The 21,340-nt window shown below is 42.9% G+C and overlaps 1 protein-coding gene across 1 annotated transcript in view; it reads right to left on the bottom strand.

The window, feature by feature from the left end:
* Window positions 1-19,167, bottom strand: part of SLC37A1 (solute carrier family 37 member 1) — a 36,516-nt gene extending 17,349 nt beyond the window's left edge. The window contains 10 exon segments of the mRNA XM_036383158.2: window positions 4,370-4,407; window positions 5,371-5,537; window positions 7,149-7,225; window positions 8,710-8,845; window positions 9,637-9,715; window positions 11,597-11,717; window positions 12,518-12,599; window positions 14,253-14,528; window positions 17,890-17,987; window positions 18,701-19,167. Coding sequence (XP_036239051.1) covers window positions 4,370-4,407; window positions 5,371-5,537; window positions 7,149-7,225; window positions 8,710-8,845; window positions 9,637-9,715; window positions 11,597-11,717; window positions 12,518-12,599; window positions 14,253-14,308 — 756 coding nt within the window. The 5' untranslated portion in view covers window positions 14,309-14,528; window positions 17,890-17,987; window positions 18,701-19,167.
* Between the last annotated feature and the right edge of the window lie 2,173 nt (window positions 19,168-21,340).

The following is a 21,340-nucleotide window of genomic DNA, read 5'->3' as shown; positions in this document are numbered from 1 at the left end:
GTGTTTTGAGATTTTCAAGTGCTTACACAGACCTATGGCAATGGACATAAAATGCACTCACAAACTGATCTGAAGGCTTATTTCACACTGGTTTTATACAGAAGGAGCTGAATTCAGAGCACAGTCATGCCCCTCTCAACATCTTTAGCTGCTTTTTCCTCTACTGAACTTACTGACATTACAAACTCAGTTTTTGCTTTAAGCAGATGATTCCAGCAGCAACTACAGAAGTTGATTTGTTTCATAAAAACCTTGATTTTGCACTCTCTTAATCCCTTTAAAAGAAAAGTTCATCCATTTAGCTTATATTCTGTGAGATTAAATTCTTTTAGCCCATAAATTCTTGTGTTCTTGTGGGCAGGAGTATTGATGAGGAGTCTGATCACTCCAGCAAGTTCTAGAAGAAAAAAATGACACAAAAATCTACATTATAGGCACCAGATGGACTTGCTTTCTATCCTCACTTATTAACAAGTACATTCCTGTGTTAGTTCACACCAAAATTCATTGGAATTCACTGCATTCACTGGAAAACACCATTCTGAGATCTTTAGTCGAAAAAGATTTACCAGGGACACTCAGATTTGTCTGCTGAATTAAATATACAGCTCTAAAGTAGTCTTGCAGTCAGGTATGGACAACCTATTGCTAAGTCCAAAAGAAGCACTGTGAATTGCTCAGGGATGAGATGCTGAAGGGTCTAACCAACACTGGATGCCACAGTGAAAAATAAAAAAATCAAGACAGAACAATAAAAAGCCCTACAAACTCTGCCCCTAATAACCCCCTCCTCAAGCTCACAAATAAAAAAGGAATGCAAATCCTGACTGAACAATCCAGCTCAAAATCAATCACTGAGTTTTGTAAATAATTGTGTATATTTAGAACTTTCCATCTCCTGGGTAATTCTTCACCCCCCCCGCCAAAAAAAAAAAATCAAGAGTATGTGTTTCAGTATTTTTTACACAAATTTCCCTTCATCAATCAAATCCTTCTAAGAAGAAAAAATACTTTTGAGGATAAACTGTGGTAATTCTGCAGCTCAGTACAGAGCTGAGGCACAAGCAGTTTTGGACATGCATTCTTTAAAATCAACCAACAACACTCGAGCCCCCAGGGTCTGGTGAAACAGATTTTTAAGTTTTATCTTACAGAAAATCTGGCTCTTGTCAAAAATGTGATTTACAAGAATCCACGAGGAAGAAAATCCATTACCTAGAGACAAGTCATCTACATTTTTAATCAGCAGCTCAGCAGAGGAAAAATGAATGACTTTTTCATTTGACTGTCAAAAAATAAGATTTACTAGAGTAAGGAGAAAATGTCTGGGGAAAAGGACTAGACTGAGAGGCTGCACATTTAATACTTAAACTTCTTCCTCCTTTCCAGGAGATAAAAATTGCAGCCTGGTAATTTTTAAATACACAAGCACTTTGCAGCAGGAGTTTAAGGGAGGGAAGTTTTCTGGGAATGCAAAGTTGAGACAAAAGAAGTTCTTAGAGTACAAAGACAAGTTTGTATGAAAATGATATAACTATGGGGGGGGGGGAAAGGCATAGGGAGAAAATATGAGAAGCAATAAAACCAGTTCTAAATCACATTTCCCAAAGGGGGAAAAAAAAAAAAGTTAAATCTCCTCTTAAACTTTCATAAAGGAAGTGCAGCAATTCTGAATAACACCCATTGACTTCTCACTTGCATTTGTCATAGGTACAGCCCTCCAGAAAGTCAAGATTAAGCCTCCAATGCCAGCATTTAGAAGCACTTTATTGCCCTCAAGTATTTATCTGGAAACAAATTTCAGATGGGTAAATCAGAGCCAAGATGAATTCAGGCAAATGAAGCACAGCCCAGGAAACCAGAGAATAAAGAGAAAGAACCACACGCTCAAGGCTCTGTGCCTGACTCTCCATCTGTGGTTTTGGACAGCTCAGTGAAATCTGATTACTCACCACTACAAACTCTGTGGAAATATTGGGCTCAGGACCATGCTGCAAATAAACATTAGATCAAATTCATCCAAGACTGGCATCACACAGAGAGGACTGTGATCTCTCAATCTTAATATAAACCCTTCCCTCATGCTGAGCATTTATTTTAGTGCTGCTTAAATTTAACTGGCCTCATTCTTCCACAAGGAGATTTAGTTTTTAGTGCAGAGCTGCCTGCACCTACCCAGGACATCTGGCCAAAATTTCCTGCCACAGCCTTAGGAGAAAAGCAAGTGTGTGTGTTTAATACCTCAAAAAAAAAAAAAAATTTCTAACTATTTGCAAAAGCACATAAGGTTGTTCAGGTTGAACAGAATGACTGAAAAAAAAAAGGACAGCAAGTATTTTACACCTGCTAAATTCCATCCCTTGTACAACACAGATCAAATATTTTTCCCTATTTTACTACATCAACCTCCCTTCAATTAACACTCACTTCTCTTTACAGTCAGAAACTGTCATCACCACATCTACATCTGGACATCTTGAACTCCTACCTAATTAAATTCCTTAATTTCTAAGGCCACCTGTCTGTGGTGAACAGAAGCTGTGAGCCCCTTCCACAAGGGTTTAGAATCCTTGCAGACCACTCAGGAGCGAAGTCTTTGGGCAGTTCCAATGACATAAAGCTCCCCAGGACAAGGCAAATCTCAATCTGAGAAGGGTCCAAGGCAAGTGGGGAAGCCCTGTGGTAAACTCCTCCCAGATTTCCAGATGTGAAATGGAAATAGGGAAGGAAGAAGTGATGCCTTTTGCTCTGCAGAGTGAGGTTTCCAGGGAAACAGGAGGTCAAATTCATCCCACACAGTGAGAATGAGCCTGGGGCAGTGACCTTGCTGCTGCTCTAGTGAAAAGGAGTCAAATGCTCCTCCTTTTCTGCAAATGGGGGAAATTGCTCCTAAAATACTAAATTATTTGTTAAAAGTATCATGATAAGTAGATATTGCATGTCAGAATTTTCCACACCAGCTCACTGAGACATATGAGCAATATACTGTGAGGAGCTCTTTAGTTGTGCTCTCTCCAGTTAAAGTGTATTTGAAACAAATTAATACTTATTTCCATAAAGCTTAACAGGATATTCTATAAAAACAATGCTCTGAACTATATAAAATCTAAGGAAAATGGGACTCTTAACAGCAGGCAATGAGAGTCACTTCAAATACTCTCACAATTTACAGAAATTACTTCTAAGAAATGAAAGAGGAAAAAAAGGAAAAATACAGAGCATAGTGTGAGCCCACCTTGTCTCACAGGAATAAAATAAGGAGCTCCACAGACTATCAAAAGCAATCAGAAGCTTTATCAGAAGTGCTTCATATGAAGATTAAAAAAAAAATTGGAAAAGAGGAAAGAACACAGACTAGAAAAGTTGTCTTCAGTTCCTATTCAAAGCATTTAAAATGTGAAACTCCATTGATCTGAAAACATTGGGGGGTAAAAAAAGAGCAACCAACCCTGTACAATTTACCTGTGAGACTGGCAAAGAAAAGGCATAGATGAATCCACATGTACAGATAATTTCCATGTGGGATTCCCTTGGGACTTTCACCAACAGCCCTGATTGCCCTCAGACATGGGAAACCTCATGGCCTGCTCTGCCAATCCCCTCTACTATTCCAGAAAAATACCTGGAAATGTGGCAGAACTGATTGCCCAAGGGTTCCTCAGAGCCTGAAGCAAGAACTGCTCCAGATTTTGGCTGCAGTAGAGACAAACACAGAGCAGAGTCTCAGGGAACATGAAACAAAATCGACCTGTGAGCACAGTCCTGAACAAAACTGGGCCAGGAATGACATTTCTGTCATGAGAAGTTACACACAGTTGGTTTTCCTAATGCCCTTTTTGTTGCCTTTCCTTGCTTTTTACTTTTCTCCAATTCCATTTGAATTGCCTTCCTCTTCTTGGGTTCATGAGGCAGAAAAGGAATCATCTCACACAGTAGCTTGGGACTTCCTAGGGAAATCTTTCCACCTCTGATACAACATTCTAAAATACTTAATAAATAAATAATATTTATTACTTATTTATCTTAATACTAAATACTTAAACAAAACACCCTACAAAGATGCTCAGGAAGACTGAAGTAAATTAAGAAAACTCAAGAAAAAGAGAAAAAAAGAGATGGACAGTTTTCACTTGGTTTACTGTAAGATCAAGTGTTCCAGAACAAATTAATTCACCTCTTAAATTCATTTACTTTGAGAGAAACTCCTGGTTTATCAGTGAAGCACAGAAAACCAATCATTGCCTCAAGCACAGCATCAGTTACAACAGCCTGGCACAAAGGGCCACACACACAATCTGATTCACAGAACCACCTTAATAAATGTGTCTATTAGGAGGCAGAAATCAAAAAAGAAAATGCATTTACTTACACTGGATGGTGTGCAGGAGCAACTGACATCTTTAGGATCTGAAATAAAATACCACACAGAGCTAACAGTGAAAACAAGCCTAAGAAATCTCCTGAAACACTTTTAAATAGTGTAACTTACTGACAATAAACTGACAGTAGAGGTAAAAAGTGCTACTCTGGCAGTCCAGCTAGTTACAGAATTCTTGTTATATCTGCCAAAATTCACCTCCTGAGACAGGACAGTTACAGTAAAACAAACATTCACATGTCTGCATAGGGACAGGATGGGGCATTCCTCTTTCATTTCTAATCTGAAGTGTCAAAAGCTGCTCCCTCAGCTGCCTCCAGTAACTCATGGCACAGAGGATGATGATGGTGGGGGCTCAATGGCAGCACAGAACATTCACTGCAGCCAGGTGGGACCTTCAGCCAAGGGACACTGAAGGCATTTACCAACACAGGGGGCTGGTGACAGGACAGGGGCTGAACTCTCAAGCATCACTCTGTCAGAGGAGCTGGGGAGAGATCTGGGGCACAAACCAGATGAGGAGCAGCTGAGGGGGCTCACCTGGAGAAAAGGGGGCTCAGGGGGTGTTTTATTGCTGTATTTATTATTGTCTGTAATTCCCTGCCAGCAGGGCACAGCCGGGGGGGTCGGGCTCTGCTCCCAGGGAACAGGGACAGGAGCAGAGGGAACGGCCTCAGGCTGGGCCAGGGCAGGCTCAGCTTGGACAGCAGCAGGAATATATTCAATTAAAGGGTTGTTAAATACTGGCAGGGGCTGCCCAGGCAGGTTTGGAGTCCCCATCCCTGGAGGTGCTCTGGGCTGGGGTCAGGGTGGGCATCAGTCAAAGTTGGACTGGATGACCTTGGAGAGCTTTCCAACCTCAGTGATTGTGACTGGATAAGCTCTTTGAAGGACCACCAGGTGCCTTCTTCCCCACCAAGTGCCCTGGGAAGGAGCTCTCTGAGCAGGGGCACAGCTGAGCCCTTCACGCTGTGTCCCAGTGGAGCACTCACGTTCAATGAGGAACAGGAAACAAAGAACCCCCATGAGAGCCACGATGAGCCCAGGCACCACAAAGGAGAGACCCCAGCACGTGGACACCCAGTAAGCAGCAATCAAGGATCCCAGGATATTCCCCACTGAAGTGTGGGAATTCCAGACTCCCATGATCAGACCTCTCCTGCATTAGAAAAAAGGAAACAAAACACACAAGCATTTATTACAAGCATTAATCTCTTGAGAAAAGTGTAACAAAATGGCTGTGCAGCTGAGGTGTCAGCGAAATATAGATTATGATTCTTTAACTGATCATTTATTCATGCTACTCCCATGATCAAACCTCTTCTGCATTAAAGAAAGAAAAAAACAAAACAAACAAAAACACATGTCATGCAGAAGAAAACAAACTGTAGAGGATATGGGGAGCAAATTCAGTATTTTCTGATCCCATTATGGACTTGCTGGGCTCTGGCAGAAGGTGACACCTGCACCAGCTTGGATAAGCACACATCAAGGTTCCTGTCTGCTGGAAATCCCAGATTAGAGCTGCTGCACATCAGCTCCATCTGAGCTAAGGCAAAGCACCAAAATCCCACTGAAGTCATGAAAACAGGTTTTTTTTTTCCCTTTTAAGTCATGGGAAAACTGCCTTGCCCTCAGCAGAATTTTACCTGGAGCAGCCTAACTTAAACAGAATCTTTTCCATGGCCTGAAGACAAAATTTAAGAGTTCTGCTCATGCTTCATGGAATTAGAGCAGAATGAAAACAAGGACCAGGTCACTGACATTTAAACCAGAGCCCTACTCACCAGCCCACTGTGTGGCATCCTAAAAGTAAAGGATGCTGCTTCTGCACAAAGCAAAGCCTGAATAAATGTATTTATTTTGCACAGACTCCCCAGTCTTGTTCAATATTATATGACAGTTACCATTCTCTGCATTTCCTAATGGAAAATTAGTTTGAGGCTACATCTTTTTAACTATCTTTTTAACTATCCTGTGGTTTATATAAAAATGAAATACTGAATTCCAGTACATCCTTCTCTGGAACTGATTAACAACAATGCTCTACACAGACAAAGGATGGTACCACAGTAGCATCATTATATGCTACATGCATCAACCATTATCAAAGCCAGTGGGTTTGGCATGCAACTCTTGCAAAATTTATGGAAAATTACTCTATGGTGTGACAAAATAAACATCATGAGTGATCACAGTGCAGGATTAATATAAAAAAAAAAACCAAAACAAACCAAGCAGATGATTTAAAGAAGGTGATAAAAGAAAGATTAAATCAGTTGCCATATGTATTTTGTCTTCTAAATTAAATTTTCAAGTTTATGTAAGTGTGTTAGAAAAAAAATACATTACACAAAGGTATTTTTTACAGTTATGCCCTGACAACTGTTTTGCAACACAGAGGAAAACACAGGAAATTTCACATTAAAATGGCATAATAACAGCCTTTACTAAGAGTAGTTTTAGACTGTTTATATTTACAAGAATTATTCTAATACAATTCTGAAATAATTCATCTGAAGAAGAGCTACCACAGAACACTGTTTTGACATGAGGGAGACAGTTTCAAACCCATATATAAATTAAATAGCATAACAAAGGAGGCTCCTCTCAAAATTCTAACCGCTTTGTTTCTTTAAAAAAAACAACCAAAAAAAACCCCAAAAAATACTCACAGAAGCCTAAGAAAGATATTTAAATAGATATTATAATAGCACAGGCAGAATGCATTGATCTGTACTTGCAAAGCTGTGGATTTTGTATCATTTACCTTCCTTTTCCAAACCAGTTGCCAATACATGTAACGACGCTTGGCCAGCCAGTGGTTTGCACCAACCCATTGGCTATCTGAAAGTACATAAAAAATAATAAATAAACATTTCCTGCCATAAACCAGGTTCCTACACAATTCCTGCCAAGTTCTGCATTGGGAAAAGGAAGTCTACACAAATGCATTGCATTTAGAAATTTAGTGGGTGGTTTTGAAAGCATTTCTTCCCCCCCCCAAGAAGAAACAAGTTACGAAGTTTTGCAGAGATTCTTCCCTCTACCTCCATACCTATAATTAGTTTATGATTTAAATCACAGAATACTGTAATTCAGTCACATATTTACCAAAAATCACACTGCTCTGAGCTGAAAAGAGAAGTGAATTCCCCACAGTCAAGCAGCAGCATATCACTTATCTCAACTTGAGCATATGGCAAAGCATGTTTGCAATCAAATAAAGCAGAAAAAAAGACAACTTTAGGGGAGACTGGATAACTTTAAAATGCTTAACAGACATCTGTAAATAAACTGAGAGGAGGAATTTAATTAAATATATTCAGGGTGAAGTAAGAATTATTTTAGTCTCTATATTGCACAGAACATTAAAAGCATCACAAAAAGCTCCCTGTCTACAATTGCACCATAACACAAACATCACAATACAAAACCTCACATGTACAATGAGCATTTGAACATGCAACCAAAACCAAGCTCACTCTACCCAACAAAAGCCAATGGGGCTGGTGGTGTGAGACCCCCCTGGAGTTCCAGGGCTCACTGAGCACATCCCACAGAGCAGAGACAGTCAGCTCAACCCTAAAGGTGGCATTTCCTGTCCTGGAAAACCCCTGATGCCAGCAGGCTGGGGTTATTAGTTAATCACAGATTAATTGGTGGCAAGGTTACAGAAGTGCTGTGCCAGGTTAGTATCTCCCCATGCCACCTTGCTCACTGCCATGCAGATGTGCTAGAGGTGAGAGTGTTACTGCAACAACACAGAAAGCAGCAATGCAAGGTGCAGACCTGTCCAAAATGGCCCCAGTACCAGCCCTAGCCTGGTCCTGACCTAAATTCCATCTTGGTCAATAGTAAAAATTCTTGACACCTGATCAGAGCTCTGAAGAATCTCCCACAATGAACCTGGTTACATAAGCTGCCTGTTCCCAGCCACACCAGTGTGGGAGACTGCTCATCATTAGCAGTGTAAATGGAATTTTCCTGCAGAGAAAGCCAGGATGTGTCACTCAGGTCTTGGCAGACTGACAGAAGTAAACACGCTTGTTTCAAAACTCACCCGCATTTAAGCTTGCAAAGATCTGATTGCTGATTTGACACAGAGTGAAACACATTAAATTGCTTTCAACTAAATAAAAAAACCCACCATTTTTCAAAAATAAAGCCTGGGGGTACCCACTCTATCACTTCTGCCTGTCATCAACAAGACATTCCAGCATTTACATCCTCCCACCCAACCATCACTGTGTGCAAGTGAAAAACCTCAATATTACCCTGAACAGCACCATGGGAGGAACTCTGAGTGTCTAAATTCACACTGTGCCTACCTGGGCCACGATGTAAAACCAGAGATTATGCACATTATAGAAATAACCCAATCCAAACATTGCAGTGAAGAGTCCACTGGCCAGCATCCCCCCTGTCAGGTAGTAGCGGATGGGCAGCCGCTCTCCGATGAGTCCACTTGGAATTGGGGAGGAAATAGAGAGAAAAGCCATCATTAAAAATGAGATCACACTCCAAAAGCCTTCACAAATGAAGGATATTTTGTGGTGTTTAAAATTCTGGTTGAGGAGAAGCTCTACTGGTAACTGCTGCTTGCCTTCATAGCAGCAAAAGAACAATTTTTAGCACTTGATGGGGGGGAAAAAAGCCCCAACAAAAGTTCATTAATTGCTAAATTCTGACATCTGCACAAGCATCTTTCAGGGAGATACTCATGTGGAGCATATTCAGAGTCATTTACTTACAGAGTCATTTCCCAATTATGTGTCTCCAGCCATTGAAAGTGAGACTTGTCTCCCTTGCTAACAATTCAAGTCATGAAGTTCTGGCTTTAGTCAACAAAAAGAAGCATCTCCAAACAGCAGCTAAGACTGCACACTTTAGGATGGGTTTGGTATCATTTTAGGAGGTGTCTGCTCCCATTCTTTGACCAAAGAAAGCCAGGACAATCATTTTAACCCAATCAGTGCAATCTGGAGACTGACTGGAGATTGACTGACTGATTGATTTACATTCTAGATGAGAAAAAGGCTAGACTTCAACCTGGAAAATATTCACTCAAGATTGGTGCAGCTAAAAAGCTTCCAGTGTATCAGAGATTGATACCACTGGGGCTCAGAATCATGCTGGCTTTTTTCCCTTCAGCAATCAATTTCTCATTCTCCATCAGAATCTCTGCAGTAGGAAAGCACAATATCACAGAAGTCAAATAACCTAATAAATAAACAGTAAAGAGAGTGGGGTTTTACCTTAAATACATCCCAACTGCATATGCACACAAAAATGAGTAATCCAGAGCTCCCAGTAGCTGTTTGTAGTTGCTCTTATCTAAGAATAATTTTCAAAACAAATTGTCACTTTAAAGGTACTAATTACTTCCTAACCATTTTTACATATAACAAGAAAAATGTCAGTGAATGTGCACTGACATTCAATTTCCAATAGGCACATTTAGACTTCAGCAAACATTTTACCAATGCTGTATTTAACAAAAAAATACACTTCTACCTCTAACATATCAGGAAAATATTGGCAAGCCCATGCTAAACTCTACCTTATTTAAAACACCATTTTGGAATAGGAGAAACATCAGTTATTAGCAAGGTGCCCTTTTCTTTAAAGGCCTTAGGCAAAAGAAAATCCAAAATCCAATTTAACAGACTTGATTAAAAGTGGTAAGATGAGTTGCAAAAGCATGAGGTCCTAACAGTCAAAATGTCTAAAAAAAAATAAAAAGTCCATCATCATAGAGGCTTTTAAACAATCAGCTTAATATTTTTCAAAATATTAAGTTATTTAAATATTGAAAATATTAAGTTACTTTTGAAAAAAGAAACAAGCCTTTTGTATTTCATTTTCCAGCTATTCACAAAGCACCCAGAAGTTCTGCTTAAAAAAAACCCCAGAGTTCTGCCCTGTAGAGCAAACAACCACAATCACACCTAAATGGGAACTGCAGACAGCACAGAGGGAGCAAAGGGGCTCCACCCTGATGGAAACACCAAGTCAACTCTCAAGGGAGCTGAGCTCATACCCAGGCAGTTTGTGCATTTATTTGCAATAAATTGCCACCATTTCAATTGGCTTTGAGCACAAAGTCACAGATATTAAAGCAAATTCCTTCCTCCAGTGTTTTTCTGGCAAAACTCCCAGCTTTGCCAGAAAACCACCTGAAAGAACAAGTCTAGAGTGCCAATCCAAAGGGGCAGCTTGGCAATAATGTCCATGGAAAAAAGAGGACATTTGGGCTGAGAAGTCTCCATTTAAAAAAGTCAATCAGTATTTCAGACAAAAAAACTCAATTCCCCCTTGGTCAAGGGACAAGAAACACTGCCCAGGCTTAAGTGCATCCCACCTGGGGGATTGAATTTTTCCAGTAGACTCTGCAGCAGGGGTTAATACACTGGATTTTGTCCCCAGAAACCCCAGAGCTCAGATCTTTAATTATCTTTGAAGAGAGCAGGACTTTTTTTTTAATTGCTAATTAAAGACTAATTAGAATGTATGGCTACACAGACTGGAGTGAACTGGCACATTGACAGAGTGGACTAATCTGTTTCACTGAGGGTTCTGAGAGCAATAAAAGTGTCAAGGAATGATTCAAAGTCTCATTTAAAGCCAAATACGATTAAATTAAAAATTTAATCATCCAGTAGACAAATATTTTTTTTCTATTCAAGTGAAAGGCCAGGTTCATAAACTATCCAGTAAGTTGTCAAGTCTCTCCTGCAATGAAGTCTCCCCTTTTTCTTCATTAAAATGGAGAGAAATGTATTCCTTCAAGCAGATAAGGACACTGCAAAGTTCCAATTTAGATAAGAACCAAGTAATTTCACTTAAAAGATTGCTTGAATTAAACAAGCAGAAAATAATTATGATTGATTTAATTCTTCACCCTTTTTTCCTAAGCAGACATGCTAAAGACAAAACCCATTTTCTGACTGAAAACTGATCTACTGAAACCATCTCTTAGATTTAACAAGTAAAATAACATCACTTAAGTGGCTTTAGGTAGCAAAAAATCACAAGGAAAGTTCACTTTCTGTGGAGAATCAGCGAGGACATGGAAAACAAAACACCCCTTCCATACAAATCCCTCACATGTGAAGAAATAGCTAAATATGATTATATAATAATTAATAATCTAATTATGAATATCAGCTCATTATTAGGAAAGAAAGACACAAAACCAAAAAAGCCAAGCCTTACCAAATGGCTCCCATCCACACTGAGAGGCATTAAATGGCTTTTTGACAGGCTGGATCTGGGCTGCATATTCTTTATAGGAGTCAAGTTCAACTTGACTTGCACAATGCTTATGCAGCTCTCCCTGAAACAGAAAGGACCTTTGAAAATGGAAAATTCACTTGCAAATTGGGGACTGATAACTTTCCTACAGCAAGAAATTTAACAATTCTAGATTTATATGTACCTGTGTGTCAAATCTACCAAAATCAAAATATTGTTGGCCCTTATTAATTGCTTGGTATATTGCTGGGGGAAGCCACCAATACAAGGTTAGAAAAAATATTCTCCAGTAAACTGGTGTTTCTGACAGTGATAATCTCTGAAATTCTGCAGTAACACCAAGTATTTTGCCCACTGTTACTCCTCAGTGTTATGCAATGCAGTACTAGGGAATTTGGTTTGTGTCTGGCAAGTTATAAACACTGAAGATTAAAATAACAAACCCAGAATTAGAGAATTTGTGTCATCAGCTTCACTGGGAACAGCCACAAGGGTACAGAAAATGATGACCATGATGCTCAACATAACTGGGAGCACTTGTAAATGCCAGTGGAATGTTCAACTCATCAGTTACGAGCAACTTTTCTCCACCATAAGAATGCAAACCTCTCCAATATCTCTAATTGGATTCATTCACATGAATTGAGTGCAGGCACAGCTGCTTCCAGCCCAAAACCCAGACTTACATGCAATATTCTAGGTGGGGTCTCACTAAAGTTTATCAAGCAAATATCACTGTGTGCCAGCTTTATCAGTCTCTCATCTTGAAGGCATTTCAAGTTAAAGGTTAACCCTGCCTTTCACAACAGGAAATACTGAAAAAGACAACATCCTTGTCTGACAGGAGCAAGAGTATGTTTGAACAAGGACAACACCTCTTACCTTCACTATACTGATAGGTTTCCTTGAGAGATGGAAGCTGGCATACAGCAGGAAGGTGAGAGAGAAAATGAAAGCTCTATACCTATGATAAAAAATAAAGAAAAATTGAAAATTATTTTATTTAGATTTTCTTTTAGCACCAAGTCACACAGAACCATTACAAAAGTCACTGATAATATTGGAATAGTGGAAGAAAACTCTTTTGAGTTCTCCAGCAGCCTGAAGAAGCACCCTCCCAGTTATGCTGCTTCTCATCTGCTCTGATGTGGCCTTGGGAGGAACATAGGGACAGGCAGGACAATGTGGCAGTGCCCTGAGCCCACAGAGCTGACCTGCCTGGGGTGCAACCCTCCTTTGGGAGCTGTTAAATATCAGCTCAAAATTATTAAACATCAGCTCAACACACTGAGAGTCAGATTCCACACCTCCCTGTCTCCATGATGGCATTGCTAGGACATAAGTGATGGCTCTCTTAATTGTCAGTTTGGAAATTCCTTCTGTTCTTACTGCTTCTAGGATTTAATTTTGCCCTCCTCTAATAGAAATCAGTAATTTCCAGAGATGGACAATGGGACTGACACTGGAGCACATGAACAGAACTGAGCAGCTTTGGGACTGGGAAGGAGTTCTCCTTTGTGCCTCACTGGGATCCTTGGCTCTTTCTCTACAGTTCAGCTGAATTAAAAGGGCATCTTAATTTCACTGTCACTGAAAGCATTACACAAAGATAATAATCTGATCTATTCTATTCCCTATCTATAGTTTCAGTTGTTTAAGGAAAGCATTTTGTGGATTTGTGCTTTTAAAAATACCCAAAATGTGTCTCCTGGCTTCTTCTAGCCTTGATCTTAAAATTAACATCTGTAAATGTAAGTACATATATACACACAAACATCTGATTATCACACTGCCTACCACAGTCCCTGATTTTTAATTAACCCTTTTCAATAATTTTTTGCCTTATGAACTTTTACATAACCAGGGTCTTGTTTGATAATTCTGGCATATTCACAGGGAAAAGAGTCATCCCACAAGCAGAGTTATTAACCCTCATGACTGAAAACATCCTGACAAGGGATAAAACTGCAATTACTTTGTTCCTGCTGCTCAACTAGTGAAAATGTCATAAAATGGCTCAGGTGGAAAGAGCTTTTTCTTTCACTTGTTTTTTTTTTTTTTTTGTTATTCACACACAATTGACTCAGTATTCTATCTCAGGAACCACATGAACTGATGACATAAAACTTCCAGGACTAGTTTTCCTAATGCAAGGAGGATTTGATTTTTGTTTGGTTTTGCTGGGGGGGCCTTGGTAGTTTCTACTTTTTTAAATATTGCAGTAGCAAGAACTAAAAACTGTAATTGCACAAGTCTGTATCATACCTCAAATTATTGGGGAGAAAAGACACTTCTGGCTAAGAAAAGAATGCTAATCTTGAGCACTCCTCCCACCTAGGATCTTGAAAATGCAATTTATTCTTTCAAACACATACCTTGCACAGAAAAGGACAAAAGGCTTTACTCTTTAGCACACTTGACCAGTAAGGGTTTGTCTGGGTTTCCCAGCAAAGTATCTCACTTTTTATAGGTCAGCAATATTTATTTATTAAACAACTGCCTGTATTGTTCTTCCTAGATGTATTAAACAACGAGAAAGCAAAAATTCTGAGCAAGGCAGCAGACACAAGCTCACACTGTGCACAGCAAGGATCACCACCACCACTTCCAGACTTACCACTGATCTCGTGAGAATGAAGTGATGAAACGGATCCCAGGAGGAAGCTGAGCCATCTACACCACAGCTGCTACCAGATTTCAGGTGACACAATTATGGATGTGTGTTATTTGTTCTTCTGGAAGTGTGACAAAGATCCCCCAAAGCCTGTGGAATCCACAAATGTGGAATGTCTGCTGCTGGGCTGATCTCCTTGCAGGTTTGTTTTTTCTTTTTTCCTTCTACCTTCAGTCACGACGTGGCAAATTCTTCACTCTGCCTTTGTCTACTGCTGATCTGCAAATAAGAGAAGCTGGTAAGTAAACAGTCTGGTTGAGTTATTGGGATATTTTCTAATCATAATATTGAATCAGCAATTATCCATTTCAGAGGTAAGTAATTCACATTCACTAAACTTCACATTAAAAATGCAGTGGAGAATTTTAAGTCTATATAAATTTCAGCCTTCTCTGATTTTTTAATTTATAATTAATTTTGAGAGCTTGGCATGGTACAAAGCAGGGGACACACAAAGGAAAGATGCACTCAGAACTTGATCCAAAGCCAGCTTATATCAGAACACTCAGCTTTTGTCCCAGAATGGCTATGAACAGGCAACTCCTCAGCTCACAAAGATCTGTTTGAGCACATCAGGAACATTTATGAGCTTGCAATTTGTCAAGAACGGCTGTAGTGTTTCCAGCCTGGAATGAGAGACTCCTCCAGCTTGAGAGTGGGTTTTGCTAAACAATGCTACCAGCAAGGCTTGAGGAGCACTCCCTCTTCCATTTCCCTGACCCAGCATCAGCACTGCACAAAGCTCCACATCATCAGAAAGCCTTGGAAAAGGAAAAACCGGGATTTTTCACCACTTGAGCTCCCTACAGCAGCAAAAGGCAGGACCATGTGTGGCCCCAGTACACAGAGAACAGTGAGACTGCAGTGGTTTGGTTTGAACTCTCATAAAGTTCCTGCTGTTTGTTCCAACATGGGCTGAAGCCCCTTGACAATAAAAACTCCCAGATTTTATTCCAGGTGCTGCAACAGGAACTGGCTGCAGTTCAGCTGCAGAGTCAGGTGGACAAAGGAGCTGTAGGCAAAAGGTGTGACCGCAACTCACGCACGCAAATCCAGCAGGATCCAGGGACACTCCAGGACCCCACAGCACCCCTGGCAGCCCCCCAGGACCCCAAAACCCCTTTGACAGCCCTCCTGGTCCCCACAACCCCCCTGGCAGCCCCCCAGGACCCCACAAGCCCTCTTTAATGCCAGCCCAAGCCACTGCCATGCTCCTGATGGGAAGCTGGTAGGATTCAGGGTGAGCTCTCCTGGTAAACAACAGGAGGTGAGTGAAAGCATGAAAGCACTACTGCCAAACCCACAGCTGGTGTTCACCTGGGAATTTTAGGGGCTGCCACAGGGCAGGTGAAGGTGTGAGGCTCTCTCCTCTCATCTTCACTGCCCCATCTCACTACAGAAATCAAAGCTGCTTGTCCTCAGCCAGGTAAGTGACAACAAACAGGATCTGCCATGTCCAAGTGGGCAACTTGAAAGCTTCAGCACCTACCCAGGCTTTCTCCCCAGGAATAGAGGAACACTACCCTCTCTTTACATAACTGAGTATCCCACCAAAAGATCGAGGGTCTGCTCCTTGATGCTAACACATTCTTGTCATACCTCTATTTTTTCTACAGTGTCCTGGTTCAGCTTGCCACCTTCCTATCCTAAAAGTGAATTGACTTGCTAATCTTGTTTGGCATGTTCCACCCCCTCCCTGGCCCTGAATCAGATTGTGCAATTAATCAAACCCATAATCATTCCTGCCCAACACGAGTTTCCTATCTCCTCTCTGAGGTTGCTGAGGTTAAAGTGCAACCCTACCCCTTCCTCCCCTCTCCCAACTCCAGCTAAAGATCCCTGCCTCCCTCCTTGTGTCAGACCTCGCAGTCCTACAGCCATGGCTCAGGTGCCTGATCCACCAGAAATCCTGCCCTGAAATGCAGCTGATCCAACAGAGAATATTAACTCATTCCATAGCCATAAAACTGTCACACAGAATAAATCCAAGGCAGCAGGGGCATAAATACAAGGATTAAAAAGTGGGATTGCCCCTTACAGCCACAGCTGGCTAGTTAGGTCAGATTTCAAAATTCCAATTTCAAAACAACTATTTCTCATCAGTAGTCTGTGTTTGGTTGAAATGAAACACAGATAGCTCCAAGTGGGAGAAAAAAGGTAAGGAGAGAAAGAGTTGGCACAAGTAGATGACAGCAGGAGTGAAGTTTTCCCCCAGCAGTAACAGATTCACTTCAGGGTGATCCCAAACCCCATTTCTCCTCTCTCACAGTCCTCTCCAAACACCAAAGTTTTTTCACCAACCACACCAATTGAGCTGACAGAAATACCTGGTGGGAAAAAAACTCGAGAAGCCAGCAAAGAACAAACACCTGAGGTCAAATACTTCCTTAAACAGTTCTCTAAAAATATAATAGGACAGGGCAATCATCGTTATAGCAAAGCAATTGTTCAGCAGGTTACTATTTAACAGCTCTAGTGCAAGCAGGAAAAGACTTCACACATCTTACAGAAGGTTTCAGTGCTCAGTGGTCACGCCAGGCTGCACATCTGTGCACCTGCTGCACAGACTGTACTCACACCACCTCCCAGCAGTGTATCCTCAGGATAAATCCCATCACAAGGATCCCAGTAATTCACAGCAAAGATGACTGGACTATCAGCAGCACAGTGAGAACTGCAGCCTAATTCTATTTGACAGGAGTTGATTTCATTTTATGTACTGCAGGCAGGAACACCTAAGTTCTTATTTACATCTCAATAACTTGTTCCTGTCTCCACATATTTCTAAGTTCCTCTGACATTCATGTGCATTTTAATAAACATAAAAAATATCCTCCAGATGATGCCTTAAGTTTTTAACTATTTTCCAGATTCTGTACTGCATTAGTGTAGAACTCTGAACTTCATATAAAGTATGAGCAAGTGTTTTGAGACAAAAAAATCCTTTTCCAGCCCAAGAACCACTGCAGCTTCAGGTCCAAAAAGTATAAACAGCTAATTAAGGAGAGCAATCTGGGAGGATTGGACTTCATAACCTGAAGCTGTAATTGACAATTAACCCCAATATGGAAATGGACCAAAACTTACAGAAGTGTGAAAAGCTGTGAGCATCTTGGGTGTAGCCCCAGCAAGGCTCTTGTACTGCCCAAGGTGTATCCTTTGAAGGCCTTTTTAATAAATCCCTACTTTATTCCTTTAACACTGTCTAGCCTCTGCTCTCAAGGCATCACACATAAGCAAAGAAATTTGTGGCAATAAAACTTGTGATAGCAGGCTGTAAATTTCACCTTTTATTGGAGATTAAGCAGATTTTAAAAACCAAGCTATGTTTCAGAAATCACACTAATAAGCTACAACACACAACCAGTAGTTCAACAATACAATTTTATACATTTCAGTTTTACTGATGCAGCCAAGGACAACGTCCCATTCAAATGGGAAAATCAACTCAAACTTGTTTTACACTCTTTCATTTTCACCAACTATTTCTGCCGACAGCGAAACCAACCCTCCACTTCCTCCTTGCTGCACCACAACGCACAAAGCCATATTCCCGTATTTACTTTGAAACCATATTTACCTTCCAAACTTGCTATTGCTCCTTCGCTGCAGTGGCTGAAGCATTCCTCCCTCCCTATTTCAGGAAAGCAGCCAGCGGGGAGCGGCTTTTTCCAAACCCTGCAAACACGGCACAGGCGGGCTCAGCTGTGCTGGGCAGGCAGGGGGAAGGTCCTGAGATGAATTCTGTCAATGTCTGTGCAGACCCCGGGTTACCAAACCCTCCCCGGGGTGACCTTAAGGGCTCACAACGCCTTCGCACACACGCGGATCAAATGCAAATTGCGCTTAATACCCGGCAGCTCTGCACCTGAGCCAGGACCTGCCAAATCCATCACTCCGGCGCCTTAAATAGCCGCGTTCCTTCTATTTAATACAGGGGAGAAAAGGTTCACGATGCTTAGGGACCCGCAGAGCGATCAGGGCGGCTCCGGCTATCCCAAAGGTCAAGGGCAGCGGAGCCGGGCAGGCGAAGGGACAGGCACCGCCTTCCCCCGGGACCCACGGGCAGGGCAGGGCCGGGCTCTGTCCCGGTCCCACCGCAGCCCCGCGGCACCGACCTGCGGTGCCACCCCCGAAACCGAGCAGCGCCTCCCCGTCCAGCAGGATAGGGGCTCCGGGGAAAATAAACAGGGGAGAAAAGGGGAGAAAAGGAGACAAAAGGCGGCGGAGCGCCGGCAGAGTGACAGAGCGCCCGAGCCCGCGGCCGCCGCTCCTCAGCTCAACCCGGCCCGGCCCGGCCGCCGCTCCCGAGCGGCCCCGCGGCCCAGGAGCCGCCCCCGCTCCGCCCCCGCCGCGGGCTCGGCAGGTGCGCGGCCGCCCGCACAGCCTACCCCGGGCTGCTGCTCCCGGCACCGCCGCTGCCTCCTCCTCCCTTCTTCCTTCTCCTCCGGCTGCCAGCCTGCCGAGCCGAGCGGGCCGGGCGCGGCTGCGGATCGCCGCCCGCCGCCGGAGCTGCGCGGCGGGACCCGGCGGCCTCGGCCCCTCCCGCCGCGGAGGAGGAGCCTGCGGAGCGAAGCCTTGGCTGTGGGAAGAGCCGTGCCCGCAGGTCAGGGAGGTGATCCTGCCCCTCTCTTTAGACCAGGTGGGGCTCCTCTGGGGTGCTGAGTCCAGGTCTGGGCTCTGAAAGACAAGAGAGACGTGGAGCTCCTGCAGCGGGTCTAGCGGAGGCTATGAAGATGAAGGGACGGGAGCATCTCTGTGGTGAGGAAAGGCTGTGGGAGCTGGGGATGTTCAGCCAAGAAGATGAAGGGATTGGAGCATCTCTGTGGTGAGGAAAGGCTGTGGGAGCTGGGGATGTTCAGCCAAGATGAAGGGACTGGAGCATCTCTGTGTTGAGGAAAGGCTGTGGAAACTGGGGATGTTCAACCTCGAAGATGAAGGGATTGGAGCATCTCTGTGACGAAAAAAAGGTTGTGGGAGCTTGGGATGTTCAACCAAGAAGATGAAGGGACTGGAGCATCTCTTTGGTGAGAAAAGGCTGTGAGAGCTGGGGCTGTTCAGCCTCTAAGGAGATAACTCTAAGGGACCTCATTAATGTGTACAAATATCTAAAGAAGTGTGTCAAGAGGATGGATCTTGGCTCTTTTGATGCTGAGCAACAGGACAAGAGGAATGGGCAGGAACTGATGCCCAGGAAGTTCCACCTGAACAGTGACTGAGCACTGGGACAGATTGTCCAGAGAGGGTGTGGATGAATAGCAGGATATCTGAATATCTATCTTCTTCCTGGAGATACTCCAGAACCATCTGGACACAATCCTGTGCCATGTCCACCAGGCAGGTTGGACCTGTGGCTCACTGTGGTCCCTTCCAGCCTGACCATTCTGTGATTGTGAACTGCTGCCCCTGGCCTCTGGCAGGGCCCCAGCTCACCCCTGTCCTGCCAGAGAGAGAAAAGAGGCTCCCTTGTACCTGCTGTCGCCATCTCTCACCTCAGCAGCCTCTTCCACTCCAGGTGCTCCAGAGTGGTGGCTGGAGCCCTCTGCACAGCCCAGCATTGCCAGTGAGATCCCCAGGGAGGCAGCCCCCAGCCTGGGCAGTGTGCACAGATGTCTCAGGGTGTTTCGCTGCTCAGAGTGACCCCAAGATATGTTAGAAAGTCTCTTTTCCCTGCCCAGTGCTCGAAGAAGGAGTCAGGGCTCTTCAGTTCTCGGTCTCAAGGTTGTTTATTGTTCCTTAGCTATAAAATTCTTTCTCCTGCCCTGCCAAGGTCCATTCAGCAAGACAGTCCAGGCACTCTGCCTGCCCCCAGGGCAGTGTTATCTTTTTATACTAAAAACTACGTGTACAGTATTTACAATTACTTTCCAATACCTATCACCTATGTTAGACAGTGAGCTTCTACTCTAAACTAATCCAAAAGTGCCAACATCACAGCAGAAGATGGAGGCCAAGAAGAAGAAGGAGAAAGGCTGGACACGCCCAGATCCCTCCATCTTGCCCTCTGAATCCCCCATTCTAAAAAAGCCCAAAATCTACTTTTTCACCTTGTGATAAATAATTTGTCATGGCTTGCAGATCTTCATCTAAGGTTGGTAACTTGCTCCACAGGTCATAATCAAAACCACAGGGGTCTTGGGCTCTGTGCCAGGGTCTCTGAGACCCCTGGCAGGGGTCTTGGCTGCTCAGGACAGCCAGAGGGATGTCCTGGGTTCTTACACAGGTGCTTCTCTGCAGCACTGTCAGACACACATGAAGGTATTCCTGGTGCCAAACAGTCACAGATCATCTGAAAGCTGAAGGAAACATTCAGCAGGACTTCATTAAAGAAGAAAGAATACATTTACTTTAGTTGTCTCCTGGCTTCCTGATCCTGCAGTGTTTCAGAAACCCTATATCAAAGGTCAATTTATTTATATAAACACGCACTTCCTGCTGCAGGTGTATTTCTTCATCATGACCACCTCACCAGGGCAAAAAACCCTGCGCTATTTCCTTCATCCAAGACTGAATAGCTGCTAAAGTTACCTCATGCAGGTTTAGATTTATCTGTGTAAGTCTGACCCTTGTACAGCACCACGTCCCTGACAAATGACCCCCTTAAGGCCCTCACTGAAGTGTCTGATGCTGTGCTCTTTTCCCTCTGATCTTGCACTGCCTGTGCTGGGAATACCAAGAAAAGAAGCTGACTCCCAGTGTGATGCTCCTTAGGCCCCACATGTCAAACACTTAGACATGTGCTCAGCTTTGCTCCATGATCCCAGGGCACCTTTCCTTCCCCTTCTCCCAGGCAGTAAAGGAACCCTTCACCCTTATTTTCACATTTGTAGAATCAGGGTCTCAGAGTGTTACCTGAACCATTGCAAACACCCGTGGGTGCTGTAAAATCTGCTGCTTTAAAGCTTGTTGGTGGCAAATACTGATTCCATCTTTCTTGCTGAGATTTTTAATGTGTGAATCAGAGATTTAAAAAAAACCAAAAACGGTTTCTCCAAATGCTACAAATGTCCTACTTGGAAAGTTAATGCACT

The sequence above is a fragment of the Molothrus ater genome, chromosome 2 (genome assembly GCF_012460135.2).
Source record: "Molothrus ater isolate BHLD 08-10-18 breed brown headed cowbird chromosome 2, BPBGC_Mater_1.1, whole genome shotgun sequence".
Classification (NCBI taxonomy): domain Eukaryota; kingdom Metazoa; phylum Chordata; class Aves; order Passeriformes; family Icteridae; genus Molothrus; species Molothrus ater.
The sequence above is the reverse complement of the archived record's forward strand: the minus strand, read 5'-3'. Positions and strand labels throughout refer to the sequence as shown.